This window comes from Amaranthus tricolor, chromosome 10, assembly GCF_026212465.1.
Source record: "Amaranthus tricolor cultivar Red isolate AtriRed21 chromosome 10, ASM2621246v1, whole genome shotgun sequence".
NCBI lineage: Eukaryota > Viridiplantae > Streptophyta > Magnoliopsida > Caryophyllales > Amaranthaceae > Amaranthus > Amaranthus tricolor.
Window position 1 is genome coordinate 1,323,720 of NC_080056.1, and position 18,125 is coordinate 1,341,844.

An 18,125-nucleotide genomic window follows, 5' to 3' on the forward strand; every position below is an offset into this window, starting at 1 on the left:
TTATAATAATAATAATATTAATAAATATATAGATAACGATAAATCAAATTAATAATGACAATAACAATAATAATTTTAATAATAATAAAAACATTACGTTAACAACAAAAATTTAAAAACATTTAAAATAAATAAATAATGACAAGAAAAATAATAACAATAATAATAATAGTTATAACAATAATAAATAAATAAATAATTATAACAATAATAAATAAATAAATAAATAATAGTTATAACAATAATAATAATAACAATAATAATAATAATAATAATAACAACAAATACAACAATAATAATAATAATTATAACAATAATAAATAAATAAATTACGTAAATTAAAATATTAAAAAATTTAAAAAATAAAAATATCAACAATAAAAATTAAAATAATGACAACAACAATAATAATACTAACAATAATTATAATAATAATTTAAAAATACATTAATACGTAAATTTTAAAAAAAAAAAAAAAAAATAGCAGTCGCACAGTTTTGTGCGACTGGACCATGGTTCTGTCGCCCAGATTTGTGCGACTTAACCATGGTTCAGTCGCCCAGATTTGTGCGACTTGTTTTTTTTTTTTTTTTTTTTCTTCGAACGACAATTTTACGTACCGCATCCGACTCATAGTCGCTTTCGTTAGCCATATTCAACCAACTACGCCTTACAACTTCTTTAACACTTTTTAGAGAGATAGTACCAGTTTTTAGTGAGATAGTACCGTGTTTCAATTCGTATTTCAAACGCATCTTAGAGTTCGATATATATAGACAAATCATCCTCATTAAATTCTTAATAGTGTTATTAAGCGTGATTTACATTTATTAAGCGTGATTTACATTTATTAATTATTTTTTAACTCCAATGACATTTTTGTAATTCTTTTAAATTCAAGGGCAATTAAGTAATTTTGGAGGGGTGGCGAAAAAATGAAAAGGGGTGGCGAAAAATAGCAACACCCTAGTTTTAAACTACCGAGCATGTGCCGGCTCAACGACCATGAGCCATTTAGAAACTTCCAATTTGGTCAAACTTATCGTCCCTGTTTGCAAATTCTAATTCCCATTTCTGATTTCATCCTTAGATTCATATTTCATCAGAACATCCTTCGATCTTCATTGAATCAAAGTCGTAAAAATGTCGTCGACAATTTCTCGATTATCATGTTTTTCTTCCATCAGAAGCAATCTCCATTTTCAGCAACGCCGATCGTTTTCGTTTCTTACTCATCGTCCGAAGGTATATTAACTCTCGATTAAAACCTTGATTTTCGCATTATATTGGTTAAACTATTGCATTATGCAGTTCCGTAAACCCTATTATTTCTATATTTTACAAAAAATCGTGATTACTTTATTCGTTGTGGGAACAATGTTATTTATTGAAAATTGATAATCACCACTTGAGAACAATCAACATGATTTGATATGTGAATCTAGAAAATATATGCGGAATTGGAAAAATTGGTATTCATTATGATGTTGATACCAAAATTATATTTAGTATATGTATATGCTACTGGTCACTGGTGTTTGTTTTTCACTAATTAATATGCTATTGATAAGTTAGTCCATATATTTTTCACCTGAAAATATCAATATTCCATATATACTTCATAGCTTGAGTTGCGAAAGATTCAGTAAGACACTGAAGAAAAACATTTGACTGATTGAGATAATCAGTATGCTTTGTTATGAGATTTCAGAAAAATTATAATTGAAAACAAAAAATTTGACACTTATTGTGATTTGTGATAGTGATAATGATGCCAAAATTTATTGAGAAACCCTATATGCTACTGGTGTTCATTTTATTACTAATCAATATGCTATTGACGTTCATAATTCACAAAGGCCGTATTCTTTTTTCACCTTCAAATAATAATATTCTGTATGAATAAGGTCAATTGCGAAAAGAATAACACATCAAAGAAAACATTTTAGAATAAGGGGTCTCAAAATTTGTTTTCTTCATTTTCCGTTATTTGGTTTGACAAGGATATCAAAATGCAAAACTTGCTTACAAAAGTGTTTTTTCATCACTTTGAAAACATTTTCCTCCAAAAATGAAAGGGAACTAATTTTCCTCAACCCATCCATCACCAAAACCTCTATTTCCCTTGAGAGAATTCTATCAAATTAAACAAACAAAAATAAATCATCATTTGCATTTTCCATTAAGGAAAATGTTTTCCACCAAACAGTACACCCCCTAAAAGAATAAGTTTAGGTCACTAAAACAAGTTGGTTGGGCAAAATTAAGGTGAAGCGAATAGGGCTCAACTTCTGATTTTTGTTATCATTGATAATTTGAATAACGTCCAAAATATTTTTTGAAAGAGTACTGATGTTGGATGGTTATTTTTTTTAGTTATCAGTTGTTATGAGTCTTGAAGGACATGATGCTGAAACTTCGAATTCAGGCGCAATGCCTAAGCTAAGCTATGCGGCAGATATATCGAGGTCAAGTGTAGATCCGGTGGAGAAGTTGCATCCAGAGGTAGAGGAGCATGTTAATGGTAACGGAAAGGTTAGTGTCAATGGGCCTCTAGATCCTGCTGTTGGTGATAAGAAGAATACCGCAAAGATTCACGACTTTTGTTTTGGAATTCCTTTTGGTGAGTGTGTTTGGTCTTTTCAAATTGATGCATTTCTGCAATATAGATGTAGATGCAGCATCTCATAGGCTTTGTATGTATTACTCATAAATTTGTTGTAGCATGCGTAGATGCAAGGACAAGTAAATTAAACCCTCTTAAGAGTTGCCAATAATTTGCACATTGGGTATGAATGCTCTTCCTAAATTTATGGTTCAGTGATGCATGTGTTTGTGGGTGTTTATTTTAGATTAATGAGAATTCTAGCTTATAGGATAAATGAATAGGCATGGGTTTTGGTTAATGAACTCAAGAAAACATGGCAGAGTTTATCATTCTTGTTATAAAGCAACATATTGAATAGCAAGTTGATTGTTTACAGGTGGCCTCATTCTCGCCGGTGGACTCTTTGGCTTTATGTTTTCAAGGAACTTGACAACTCTTAGCACGGGTGTTCTGTTTGGGGGCTCCATTCTAGCATTTAGCACAACTAGTTTAAAGGTTTGGAAGCAAGGGAAATCATCGTTCCCGTTCATTATTGGACAAGCAGGTATATTTATTGCACCTGAGATGAACAATGGTGTGTTTCTTGGCTGTGTTATTAGTCCTGTTCTTATATAAAACATTCAATTTTTTAGACTTCATGATTGAAAAATTGTGGTACATCATGCTTCCAGAGTATATCATTGTATAATAAACTAATAATGGCTTCCACTAGCCTTTTTAACACTCTTCCTGAAGCAATGCATGATGAGGGCTATTTACCTTTACATTATGTTCTTTTTACATTTGAATTTAGGATATCTCATGGTTGTGTTTTTGAACTAGTTGATCACGTTTCATCATTGTCATCTTCAATGGATCATAATTACATTTTCATCATTGTCATCTTCAAGTAACATTTTCATTTTAAACTTTAAATTAGTTAACAGTTATCAATCCCTGATTCTCCAGTTTGGTTCAATTATAAAATTACTTTTTCTGAACCTCTGCTGCCCTATATTTCCCAAGTCCAAAATCTTTATATCTCATTGTACTTTTCCTCTTCCAATCACCCACCACATTCGTATCCACTATATTGCTTCTCACCATGGAACTAAATGAGGTTGTTCCATTACATAACGATCAATTTGATAACAGATTTTGAGCTTATCGTTTTGCGAAACCCTATTGTGTACACCGTGATTTAAAATCATGGAGTAACAACCACAATGTAATTTTATCTTAACATATTAGCCATTATTATATGTTTAATATGTATTAAGTTCTAGAGAATCTATTATAAGTTTAATTTAAATAACTGGCTAGGCTTAATCTTTGGTAAGAGATTATTCTGAAGTTCCAAATCTAAAACCTTAATGGCCAAATTCAGTCAACAAGGGTGGAATTTAATTAACCAATCTTGTGATTGGGTCATTGCCTCATTAGTGGTCTGTTGTCCATGTTCGTTGAAACTATATTCCTCTTTTTTTTTTTTTGGTTTTTGAAATATTGCGGTGATCAAGGTGTGCTCTTCAAGCTAAAGCGCAAGTTTTATCAAACGACTATTAGACCAAAGCTACTAGATGGTTCGACATGTTAGGCTTTTAAAAAAAGTCATAGTAGGAAGGAGTAATATGCTTCATTAGATGAGTTGCCATACCTTAAGGGACAAAATTCGAAATTACAGAAAAAGGTTTAGGAGTTGCAAATATTGAAGAAAAAATGAAAGAGAATCACTTAAGATGGTTTAGGCATGTACAAAGATGGAGTATTAGCGAACCAGTCAGGAGATAGAAAGTTGGAGCTTGGGAGACTTAAAAAGGGGTGAGGAAGACCAAAGATGACTTGGAGGACAATATGGAAAAGGATATGAAGGATCAATAGTTACAAATTGAGATTGGAAAATCAGAATGAATGGAGAAGAAGAATCCATGTGGACGACCATTGAAACTGAATATTGCTTCCTGTAGCCGATCCCAATCTTTTGGGATTAAGGTTGTGGCATTGTTGTTATTGTTGTTTGAAATATTGAGGTGAAGTTGATTTTTCTCAAGTTGGTGGTCAATTGTTTGGTGTTGCATAATTTTTGTTCTCGACTCTTGTTTGTGAAGCCATTTCTTAGCCTGAATCAAAATCCAAACAGAGTTCTCTCTCTTTTGCTCCTCCTGCAAATTCTTCATGAAAGCTATCAATAACATAGATATTACCATCTTATTGGTTGAGTTCGTGTGTCTGTGCCGATGTAAACCGGACGGAAAGCTTTTTCTTAATATACCTCATTCATTAAACGAGCTTACCAAATAATATACTATTCATTTCTTTATTATTACTTTTATTGAACTCACATGAAGTATTTTTAAAAATATACTAAAGAATCCTTCTTAAAACAAATGTCTTTTGATAAAAAAAATTCCTTGAAGAGTGTGAATGTGATATGCAGCAATTCATCTCTGCAGAATCTTTTATTTTGAGACCAATTTTTACATTCACAATTTAAAGAGTTTACTTTTTAAATCTAAACGAGTTAAACGAATCATGATGTTCTGTTTCTTCTCTTTCTAACTATGAAATAGAACTTTAAGATTCTGTTTTGATAATTTAATAGTCTTGATAATATTTCAATTTGTGTTTGACTTGTGCATCATTTTCATTGTTGTACAGTTCTTGCAGCAACCTTGTTATATAAGAACTTCCAAACTTACTCACTGGTACGTGAAATTTCTTGTGTCCTTGTTAGGTAGCATTTTGCTGGTGCTTTCTTATTCATATAGAACTTTTCATTCTTTTGCAGACAAAGAAATTGTTTCCAACAGGACTTTATGCTTTAATGAGGTATAAAAGTGTTGTTATCGCCTTTTTCAATGGTTCATTCTGATTTCTCGCTCACTTACATTGTGCGGCTTGCAGTGTCTTCATGTTGCTCTTTTATTCTTACGTGGTGCTTTCTGGAGGAAATCCACCCCCAAAGAAATTGAAATCTGCAGCTGAAGCTGCGTCATGATGACCATTTTAAGGTCAGGTGGTATGTTTTCATTGTGAAATGTGTGTTTTTCTCCTTCCTTATTTTTGCTTGTTAGTATACTTCTGTTTTGACTTGATACGTATAGTATGAGTTTAGTGTAGTTGGAGATCCTGTGGGCCTGTGGCTGGTCATTGTGAGTACAAACTACTTGTATGTACTGAATAATGGAGCCTTTTGATGTGGTAATGTATTGTGATGGTCTGATGGACCAGATTGTATCAGCGTCAAATTTTGTAGTCGCCTCATTGCCGCTTGCTCGTGCTTGGAAGTTGTACTCGGTATAATCCACTCCATTCTTTATATCTCGTCAATTAGTGGGCTGAGTAGTGCAAGTGGGTACTATGTCCATATTCTTGATGGAGCCAACTATCTATAGCTTTTTTGATTTTAAATTGTAGTAGACTATAGTAAAATGATCCTTGTATCATGTGGCTTCTTAATTTTGTGAAGTTATTGATGATGTTTACAATAATCCAAAACAGCCAATTTGTCATTATAAGGGTACGTACGTCCATCCGGCTCCCCAAATCTTCACCACGAATCAATTGTTCTCTTTCAATGCCACTAATGTTTGTTCAAGAGTGATCCTTCCTCCCAATTGAGCAAAGATTGCAATATTGTTATATAGCTTTTGGGAATTGAGGGAGGCCAGAAGCAAAGTTTGCTCCTCACCCGATAATTTTTCATCCGCATTCAACATTTGGCACACAAAGTTGGATGTGTTGGCGTGGTCTTGCATGCTTGTATCATCATCGTTTGTGAATTGATACATCTTAAGCAAAGTTTATTTGTTAAAGACTTGAAATTTCTCCAACATTTACCGAGTTTGTTCTCTTTCTTGTAGTTATACTTAATTTCTGGGGCAATGACAAGTCGGATTGTGCTCTTTGCTCTCTTCTTCACAGAGGCTCACTTTTCCTTCGCCATACTAGTTGATTTTAATTTCTCAAGAGCCTCATTAATACTTTGTTGCACTAAAAAGTCGTTCAATTGAACTTTTCCACACCAAAAAGTTTAATCTCCTATCAAATAGTGGAATCTAAAACTTTTCACCTTCACTTGCCTTCTCCACAAAAATTCTCTATTTCAAATTACTCACCAAGCACAAAAGATCCTCAATCCCGCTCGAATGCTTATTGTTGTGAATACAGACACAAGAAATAGGGAAGAAGATGAAAGAAGTAAACTAACTCAATAAAGCAACACACAGAAGCAAGAACACTAGTGCTTTATGGGTACCCTTCAACCAATCAAAAGATTTTTATTACTTAAAATTAATATTAAGATTACATACATTTAACTCACTCTCTTGAGTTAGTTTGCACTACTATGGACTTTACTCACAAAATAAAAGTACGTGCTCTCTTAAGATTAACAACCAATAAACAAAGTTGCTTGCACTCTTCCAATTCCTTATGACTTCAGAGCCCCCATTACAAGCCCAGTAGATCTAAGAAGTCCAACCTAGAAATCCAGGTTCTTATAGTTTTGCTAGATCGAGCAACATATCCGCTCAATCGAGTGAAACATCAAAATACAGCTTTTGCTTGATCCCTCTCACTTTGTCCACATTTTCTCGTTTCACACTTTTGGCATATGAGATCCTTTGCCAATTCGAGTCATAGCTTGCACTGCCAAGTGCTCAAACACCTTCTTATAATGGATGATTTGGTTTTTGACTCAACAGTAATTTGGTATACACGTGATTATATAATACTTACGTTTGTATTTATATTCAGATTAATTCAATTATAATACTTTATTTGATAAATTTTACTACATTACGCAAATCAATGTCAGAGTTTATTAGTTGTAATACAACTATCTTAATGATGCAAAGAAAGACCAAACTTTTACTTAATAGCTGAAGTGATGGGACCAAATCTTGATGAAGATAAGATAAGATAAAAAGACCAAAGAGATGAATGGAATGATGCAATTAACTTCCCTAACAAACATGAACCAAACTGTCAAGTTGCCACATGGCAGATACTCAGGAAAGTTGCTCATTCAGCCCCCCCTACTAGCCATTACCATAGCCCATAGGAGGAGACTAGATTATTAATTTGCCAAAGAACATGGTTGGGGAAGAAATGACTGACTGCTTCTATATGGTTGGTTCAAATGTTGACAATTTATGCCTTGCACCAACCTATGTCAGCTTTTCTTTATTCTCCCTCCCTCTTTTTAATTTTCGTTTAAAATTAGACATTTCTCCTCTATAAATATAAGGATATTTTATATTGGGGTCTTTTGGCTATAGGCTGTTAGCTGTTGGTTATTGGTTTTTTTTATTAACTTGTTTAACCAGCTGAAAATATTGTTGTTTTTGTTGGCTTTTAAGCTAGCTGTTTATGAAGATGCTTGGTAAATTGAGGTATATGTTGTTGGCTGTTTATTAGAGAAAAAATGGATCAATAAGCCAAAAGCCAAAAAAAAACTAACTAGAGTAGCTTTTTTATTTTGATCTAAAAGCCAGCTTTGCAGCTGGCTCTATTTACCAAACATTTTTTTGGCTGTTTGACCAATCAACAAGCCAAAAGCCAATAAAAAAGCCAATGTAAAAGCCAACTACCGTATTCCATATGGTGACTCTGAGATTTTGACTTTTTCACGTGGTAGACAAATATTTTTTAAAATTCGCGTGGTGACCCTAAGCTTTTGACTTTTCCATTTAATAGGCAAAAGATTAAGATTTTTGTTAAATTAACGTTATTATTAATCATCATGACAACTTTTTTTCATAAAAACAGTTGTCATGATCACCCTTATTGACATACTTTTTGAAAATTTGTTTGAAATGAGTACTTAATTTAATAATGAACTTAGCTTCTTATCAGCTAAAAGGAAAAGTTGAAAGTTCAGGGTCACCATGTGAATTCAAAAAAGATTTGTCAACCACGTGAAAAAGCCGAAAATTCAAGATAAGTGTAAGAGCATCGTCAGTGATGTAGGCTATGGTCAATTAGAGAGCATGGGTTTTGAAGTCAATAGGATGTTAATATTGTTAGCGTCTTAGGGATAACAAATATAAATCACGCAAGATTTTTTGTTCTTTGTATAAGATTTTTTTGTATATTCATTATTTTGATGAAGTCAAAGATTCATAGTTATTTTGGTTTCAAATTATGATGAAATCAAAGATTTATAGTTATTTTTGTTTCAGATTATAATGGATAAATGTAAAAAAAAATATATAAAAATAAGTAGTCCATTTACTAGCACATAGTTGGCCCATGAATCATGTTATTACAACCTTGTGTGGTAAGGATCAAAGTTGTCTGCGCCCTTCTTATGAATGTGGTTACTTTGATTACATTGATTGGATATGTAAAAGTTGCATATTCTATAACAAATAAACAATGCGTTTGTTGGTTAAACAACTAGGTATTGTGTTATTCATCTAATTTGGTTATTATATAAATTATGTCTACTATTTTTTTTATTGAATTAAACATTTGTAGTTATATTTAAGTAGCTCATTTAACCATGTGCATTTTTTATATTTATGTCAAATTATATATAATATTTGCTATTAAGAATAAATCAAAATTAAATTTTCATTGCCAGAACCTTCAAATTTTGCCAAAATTACATAATACTATGGTACTTGAATTTTTAAGAATCCAATCCAAAACACAAAGATAATGAATTATAAGTCAACCATTTACCTAACGATAATAATTAGAATAGTTGTTTAGGTGATAGTTACTAAATGGTATGGTGGTAATGGAATTATTTAGAATCCCTTCCAAAAGACAAAGATTATAAATAAGTTAACCATTTACCAAACAAAGTAATTAGGCCTATATAGTGCACCTAATTTTACTGATTTAACTGAATTTTACTTATTTAAACTAATTGAAATTAATTTGTATTGAATTAACTGAATTTTACTTATTAACTTAATTAAACAGATTTTTAGTTATTAGTTAAAAATTAGTTTTTTACTATTTAAAATTGATTTTTATTGATAAAAATTAATTTTTATTGATTGTAGTTGATTTAAACCGATAAAAATTGATTTTTTTTCGTTGAATACTTGCTTTTTTAGGGTAAACTGAACGAAACCTTGGTGACACAAAAACTTTGGAGAAATTGCATGATAGGTTTTTAACCCATTAACACCACTAATCCCAAGATAATTAAGTCATTAATGGCTAAATTCACTAGTCTAGTCCATGGCCATATGATTGGTCTTTTTTTTTGTTGCATAATGGACATGGTAATGGGATATCATAGAGGAATGATCAATGTTTGGTCGGAATTCCTTCACTTTTTAAATTTCCTTTCTTGTCTTCCACCAAACCAACTAGGAGAATTAGTGATTGTCACTCTTTATACTTGTGTGTAATGGCTTATGACACCCTCTAGGCTCTAATATATGTCTTTTCATCAACTACTATAAATGGGTTATTACCAATCCTTACTTTAGTTATAAAGAGGTAAGTTAATTATAAAGTTTCTAGGGCAAAATTACAGAACATAAAGCCAGTTGTTCAGTCATATTAATATACTTTTATTATTCAAGATATGATGGCAAAGTAGGATATTATCTTATATGGACTTTTCATTTATCTTCTTTAGACGTTTTTTTTCACCTTAATTATGTATAACACATCCAAAAGACATTGATTTTTCATGTATGAAAGTGTTTAAGGTAGAGTGGTCCTTATGGGAAACCGAAAATTTTAGTATTGCGAGCATTAGGCCAGTGAGGCTAAGGGTGTTTGATGGCATGGTATGCACATTGACAAATGTTTTTCATGTTTCAGATATAAAAAAGTGCTTAATATTATTGGGTATCTCGGATAACAATGGTCGTCGTGGTCGAGGACCTTAAGGGGTATAGGAGTGTCATGACGCCACCAAAATATTTAAAAATGTTGAAATTCTGAAGGTGAAAAGAAAAATCAAAAAGTAAAGTAAGAGACTCCACCAAATAAACCTACTAAATCTCTACACATAGGGCAGGTACCATGGCCCTACTATTGTTATAATCCTATCCTGGGTACGATTCTGATCGTGGGTGCACTTTTGACAGGGGTGTACTCTATATGCTTAAATTGTGGTAAGGTTCGAGAAGATTGGGTCACTTTTGTCATTCTTTAAGGATAATAATGGTATTTTGCTATCAATTAATTTTTTTTTTTTGATACTTACATTAAATGGAAACGGTGTAAGTATTATGGAACAGATTGAGGTACTTAGTAGTAATTATGTTTGAAAAACTTTCTCACTGCACTTGGATGTTATATGAAGTATATTCTTAGAACTTTGAATTATATACGAATTTTATCATTTATACAGTAAGTCTCATATCTTTAAAGACTTGATATGATGTATATTATTATAATTTGAATATTAAGTGGACATATAATGAATATGACAGTGAAAACAACTGATATTCATTTTATATTTTTAAGGACAGAAAAATCTGAAAGAGAATGTTCATTAGAATTCATATAGGAAAGGAACACTCCTAACACTGTACATAAATAGAAATGTGTTTCAGAGAATTTTCATTTCGTTTTCAAGTTTATATCCATTATAACTTGAGATAGCTACTCCTAATAATTTATGTATCTATTCTTATTGGAAAATTTTGATTTTTACACTATTTATAAGTGTGTTTTGACCTTCTATATTGAATTATTCTTTAACAAAAATCTAAGTATGTAAAATCTCGTTAGCTTCCCCTTATTATGTTCATAATTTTTACTTATATGTAACTAAAAATATAAATTAATAGCATGTTGTTTTGAGAAATATTGCAAGTTAAAAGAGAACTAAGAACTATTTAATTGTTGGATGCGAAAATAGTAAATATATAATATGAATAGCAATAAACATATATAATTATAGTTTGCACATACTATGTATGCAATAACTTTTTTTTTTTTTTTTGGAGGGTAAGATAGAGATTTTCTATGGATACGAAGAAAGAGAATATAAATCATCTATAGAGGTAATAAGAGTTAAATTCTATTATATTTAAAAGTGAAACGAAAAACCCGCCAGATAATCAATGATTCTTGTATACCAAATGCTAATTCATCGATTTTAAGATGTAACTAATTAGTTCCATGAGAGTTATGCTAATTAAAGAACACAATAAGTGTGGAAATTGGCAAAGAGTAAGTTGCTTTCACTAGGTTATAGCCTTACAAAGTTGGACATAGAAATGGTACAACCCTACACAGATACTTGACAACTCTAAGAAAAAATTTAGCATTATATAATAATTTATAAATCAAGTGCCATGCATTATCAAGGAGAGTATTATGCTGAAGACTGAAGGTGGGTAGCTTAGAAAGTGACCTAACAATAGAGAAAAATCATCACTTAGCTTTAAGCTGATACCAACACATAATCATCTTCCCTTTTCACGAAATTTATCTCACTTTTCTTTTTAGTTTTTTCATCAAATTTGCTATATTTTTATTTTTGATCATGCTTCTTTAATTTTCATCCATATATTTTCTATTTTTCTACAACATATCATTTTATTCATTTTTCTTAATTTTTCGCCAATTTTTATTGGGACAAAATTAAAGGGACCGAAAAAGCATATGAGAGTATGCTATTATTATTATTATTATTATTATTATTATTAGAATAATAGTAGTAGGAGCCTAGTAGGTTTATGTAGTAAGTGGAAAACCTAGGGTTACATGGATGATGTTTATACCCCATGCAATTGGCCGTTAAGTCTGGACGACAAGAAGAGGAATAACAACCACATAATTATATTTTTGTTGCACATCTCAAACCTTGAGACCTGGCATTATGTGTTAGACATTGTTATTTAAATCTTAATTATGATCTACGATTTTACGATTCTGTAATATAAAATTATGCAAGTAATTTAGATGGCAAGTAGGATGATAATATTAGTAGGAAATCAATATATTCCTAGTAGGAATTATATTTTGAATTGTAGGATCGGATTAACATTATTCTACAATTCTACAATCCCACACTTCCATCGAGCAAATTTAACCTCAATTATAATTAGTTCTTACCATTCACCATATTTCACTAATTTCATAATGACGATTAAAAAGTTTTTATTGATATAGAGTTTTGAACTAATAATGGAATTTTTTCTATTTAATTTTTTAAGAATGAAGTTGAAGAAATTCTATGTAATAATTTAAAATTTTTGAAATGAATAATCATGATTTATGTAGCAATGGTTTTTGGTTTTATTCAAGTTCAATTGTACCATCTTACATTTTGATTGTAACGATTCAATCCTACCTTCTAATTGATTCCAAGTAGAATTTCAATCGTGATAACCTTATTTTCTGAGTGTCAGCTTTGATTCATCTTGCTCTTGCCAAGAGAAACTAATGCGAGAAAACTTCATACTACATAGGTAAAATTTACCCTCTTTGCAATTGCACAAGTCTAGAAGACAAGAAGAGAACTACTAACACAAAAATATATTGATTTGACCTTTAATATATGTTTTTTATTCCTAAAGTAAATTAATTTGCTTGTTATAATATATTTTCCATAAATATGTTATTGATTATAATTTGAATATTAATTTAAGACGGAGATTATATTTATTTTTCATATCCTGAAAAATATGCTACTTATTATTAATAAAAACAATTATTTGCTGATTATTGAAAAAACATATTTATCTTCATCATCATCATTATCTTACCCAGTGTATCCCGTTCATACAAAAACTATGGACAGAGTTTGGAGGGGAAGAACGACGGCAACTCATACCCATAAAGGAGAGCGTGGCCAAAGGAGTCCCCCGGCTCGAGAAAGATAAAGAGACGTAACTACACGGGAAAAATAAATTAAATGCTATAAATAAAATAAATAAGTAGAACCAACTAGAAAATAAAAGAAAACAAAAAAACTAATAATAAAAGAAACGAGAGAAGCAAGAGGGCAAGAACATCAAAAGCTAATCTAATAGGACATCAGTAGTCTAAAACATGGATATGGCGCCTCCAACTACCCCTATCCCTAGTCAGGCTCTCAGAGAGGTTTAACTCATGCAAGTCAATTTTTATTTGCTCATCCTAAGTTCTTCTGGGTCTTCCTCAACTCCTCTTATCCTCTATTATAATGCTTTCTACCCTCCTCACAGGGGCGTTGAAAGTCTTTCTATGCACATGTCCAAACTACCTCAATCTATTTTCGTGCATTTTTCCAGAAATAAGGGCTACCCCTAGTTTGTCCCTAAACTCTTGGTTCCTGATTCGATCCATCAATGTATGCCCACACATCCATCTCAGCATACGCATTTCTGTAACTTCCATCTTATGTTCAAAAATTTACTTTACAGGCCAACATTCGGTCCCATATAGCAAAGCAGGTCTGATTGCCGCCCGGTAGAATTTTCCTTTTTGCTTGGAAATTTCCTATCACATAGCACTGCAGTGGCTGCTCGCCACTTGAGCCAACCCGCATGTATACGATGATTTACATCTACGTCAATCTTCCCATCCCTTTGAATGATCGATCCCAAATACTTGTACTTGGTTGTACTTTTAACAACTGCTTTATCAATGGACACCTCTGATGCACCTACCGGTGATGTCCCATTAAAGTCACATCGCAAATACTCAGTCTTCGTACGACTAATGCACAACCCTTTACCTTTTAAAGCTTCCCTCCACTCATCCAATTTATTACTAACCTCCTCTCTAGTTTCTGCTACCAGCACTTTGTCATCAGTGAATAGCATGTACCACGGTACCGTCTCCCAAATAGATTTAGAATCTCTTCCATAATGACTGTAAAAATTAAAGGCTTTAGAGCCGATCCTCGATGTAGTTCAACTTTAACCGAAAAAGGCTCTGTTATCCCCACCGGTGTTTGAATGTTAGTCGAAACTATGTCATACATATCTCGTATAGCCTCAATGTACACCGAAGAAATATCTCTAGCCTTGAGGCTATCTCAGATGACACGTCGTGGTATGCTATCATACGCTTTCTCCAAGTTAATGAACACCATATGCTGATCCTTCTTTCGCTCTCTATATTTCTCCATCAGCCTCCTCAAAACATGAATTGCCTTAATGGTTGACCTTCCTGGCATAAAACCGAATTGGTTCTCTCTAATCACCGTTTCCTGTCTAATTCTCCTCTCTATCACTCTTTCCCACAATTTCATTGTGTGGTTTAGAAGTTTGATACCTTTATAGTTCCCGCATACTTACGCATCGCTTTTGTTTTTAAAAAGAGGTATTAGTGTGCTATTCCTCCATTCTTCTGGCATCTTATGTGTCCTCAAAATAATATTAAAGAGGTTAGTTAGCCAACGAATGTCCTCTTCTCCTAATCCCCTCCACACCTCAATCGGGATGTGGCCCGACTGCCTTTGTTCTTCCCATCTTTTTGAGAGCTTCTTCTTTGGTAATAACACTCGTTGACTCATATTCCAGTGGTTTTTGGACGTCAGAAATTTGATTATCTGCCTCCTTTGGCCTCCTAAACTCATTGAGTAGCTGAGAGAAATACTTGAGCCATCTGGTTTTAATGTCCTCTTGTCTCAGGAGAATGTCGTCCTCCCTCATCCTTGATGTATTTCACTGCCTCTAAGTCTTGCCGTTGCCTGGACCTAGTCCTTGCCAACTTAAAAATCTGATTTTCCCCCTCTTTGGTATCAAGCTTCCGATACAAGTCCTCATAACCACGATTTTTTGCCTCGGTTACCGCTTTCTTTGCCGCTCGCTTTGCTTCTTTATAGCTCACTCTCTTTTCTATCCTATCCTCCTCTTCCGTACATGCTATAAGTACCTTAAATGTCTTGTTTTTATTCTTTATCTTCTTTTCCACCTCATCGTTCCACCACTACGACTCTTTGAACACTTTTGGTTTACCTGACAACACCCCCAAAGTCTCTTTTGTCACTTTTCTAATGGTTTTTGCCATGCTCACCCACATTTCATTGGCATCCTCTGACTGACTTGGGAAGCCCAATAAACTTATCTTGCTCGACAGGGTTGTGACCATATTCCCTTTGAGTCTCCCTCACATGATCTTTCCCCTAGACTCGACCTTCTTCTCTACGATTTTTTTCCTCATCCTGAAAACCAGTACTAAAAGCTTGTGTTGGGTGGGCATCTCTGTACCCAACATCACCTTACAATCCAAGCATGAGGCCCGATCTCCCTTGCGAACTAACAAATGGTCAACTTGGGTTGCATGTCTGCCGCTCTTATATGTGATCAAATACTCATCTTTCTTTCTAAAGATCGAGTTTGCTATAACCAATTCTTTTGCTAGCGCAAACTCCAGCAAATTCTCCCCACTCTCATTCCTTGCCCCCAAACCAAACCCTCCATGTACCGAGTTATAGTTGCCTGCATTTCTACCTATATGTCCGTTAAAATCTCCTCCTAAGAAAACTTTCTCATCTTTCGGGATAGTTCTAATGAGGTATCCTAAGTTATCCCAGAACTCGCACTTTACCTGCTCATCGAGCCCAACTAGGAACCCGTACACACTGATAATGGATATGATCTCTTCCCCACTACTATCCTAAAAAATATTTATCTTATTTACCTTTATATTTTTTTGCCAAATATAGCTGTGATATGTCACTGAGAATAACCATTTTAGGATAAAATATAAAACTTGACTTTTGTTATTCAAAAGATTTATAATTTTATTAAGTTTTACTTTCATTAATATTGTTCACAAAGGATTAGGTTTTGACCGCTATCGTTATTAGTTGTTTTACATATAAAATTGTTAATGACAGTAACAATTTTATCTTATTAGAACAATTGTTAATCTATTATTAGCGGCTGTACATGCATATAGATGAATAGATCAGAGAAACACTAATAACTATTGTTTTCCTTGTTGCATTGAAACATGGTAAGAAAAATGTATAAATTTAATAACTATTGTTTCCAATTTTATTTAAAAATTTAATTAATTTTACCTAAAATCGCCAATATCATTAATAGTTCTCTTAATTAGGTTCAAGAAATTTCACAAATTAATCCTATACTACTAATATTGCGAAACTATGGAGTGGCAAATGGTTTGTTCAGTAGCTTTTTGGTTTTTAATTCACTTCGTCTTGTATGAGGCTATCCCATCATGAGACGAGTCCATATAATCAGCTTATTTCTTTAATTGATTATTTTAAGATCGTAAGTGATCGTTTTTAGGTTATAAGTAGTAATCACCGGAAGACTATAAAAAGTGATTATCTTTAAATTGTAAGTGATTACTTTAAAGTTATAAGTGATCATTTTAAGACAAAAAGTGTATTTTGGGCTAGCCCAATAAAAATAGTCTCATCGTGAGACCGTCTCATTTAAGAATTAGTGTTTTTAATTTATTTGTACAATTAATTTTTCAGCTATTCTTGTGAGGAACCGTCTTCTCAAAAAGACGACCTCAAACATAAAGCCCGCATTCTTATTTTCTTTTTAATTTATATAAATTGGGCTATTTAGTCCATAAATCTAATACGTCTCTCGGAGAGATCGTCTCTCATGAAAATTTGTGTTAATTTTTTTACCGATTATTTCTATAATAGCAGGTTTAAAGTCTTAAACATGTGATTTAAACAACTAACTTATTAATTAACACTTTAGGGTCAGCCTAATGATTATTTCTCAAATAAATGCTATATTTTGACATTTTAAACAAAATAATTTTTTTGAATAGTTAAGCTAGCATATAGCAATGCACCCTGGTATAAAGTTGCAGCAAAGAAAGCTGAAAGGACAAGAACAAGTTTGTCAACCGTTTTTTTTGAGCTTTTTTTTTTGACATTTTGGTTAAGTAGTGCAATCATAAGAATTGTAAGCCACATACCATACAATGATGCAAATAAGTAAATAACCAAGGAGATACTCCTATAATACTCATAGAATGATCCCTAGAGGCTATACGGAGAGGACGTTTCTTTCTTTAGATAAATTGTGGGACAAAATAATTTGCATTTTAGTCATAGTCATGACATCATGACTTAAAACTCATAGAATTTCAAAGTGGGTTAGGGGTCTTTATAGCTTAATGCCTATAGACTCACTTTGAGAAATTTAACATGTAATGTAAAAAATAAATCTAAATTAATTTTAAACATAGATTAAAGTTCAACATAGCGTGCGAGTAACTAGATATGAAAAGCTCACATCGCAATTTGCTTAAATGAGCATGGGATGCGCTCGCTCAAACAAAGAGTGTCAAAAACTTACAATTTTTTTTATTTTTGCATTTACATGTGTAAAAGCTTTGGAGATTCTTATGTGAGTCTCCTTTCACCTCTTGAGTCTTTGAGATTATGAATAAAGGTTTAAAGTATGGAGAATGCATATGAATTTTGTTCGCACTTACTACCTGTGAACTAAGGGTTTGATTTAAAAAAAAAGCTAAAAGAGCTGTTTGCACTTACTAACTGCGAACAAAGTTGTTGGCTTTTTTTGACCAAATATCATGTTCGCAGTTAACAGCTTGATTGATTTTTTTTGACAAGTTTGCCTCTGTTTGCAGTTACTAACTGCGAATAGTACCGAAC

General features: G+C 32.5%; 1 protein-coding gene across 1 annotated transcript; it reads left to right on the forward strand.

Moving 5' to 3' along the window:
- The first annotated feature begins 997 nt into the window (after positions 1-997).
- Positions 998-6,099, forward strand: LOC130826115 (protein FATTY ACID EXPORT 1, chloroplastic-like). Its single transcript, XM_057691657.1, has 6 exons — positions 998-1,245; positions 2,377-2,623; positions 2,985-3,152; positions 5,246-5,292; positions 5,376-5,416; positions 5,492-6,099. The coding sequence occupies exons 1-6, from the start codon at positions 1,144-1,146 to the stop codon at positions 5,583-5,585; spliced, it is 699 nt and encodes a 232-aa protein (XP_057547640.1). The 5' UTR covers positions 998-1,143; the 3' UTR covers positions 5,586-6,099.
- Positions 6,100-18,125: the final 12,026 nt, after the last annotated feature.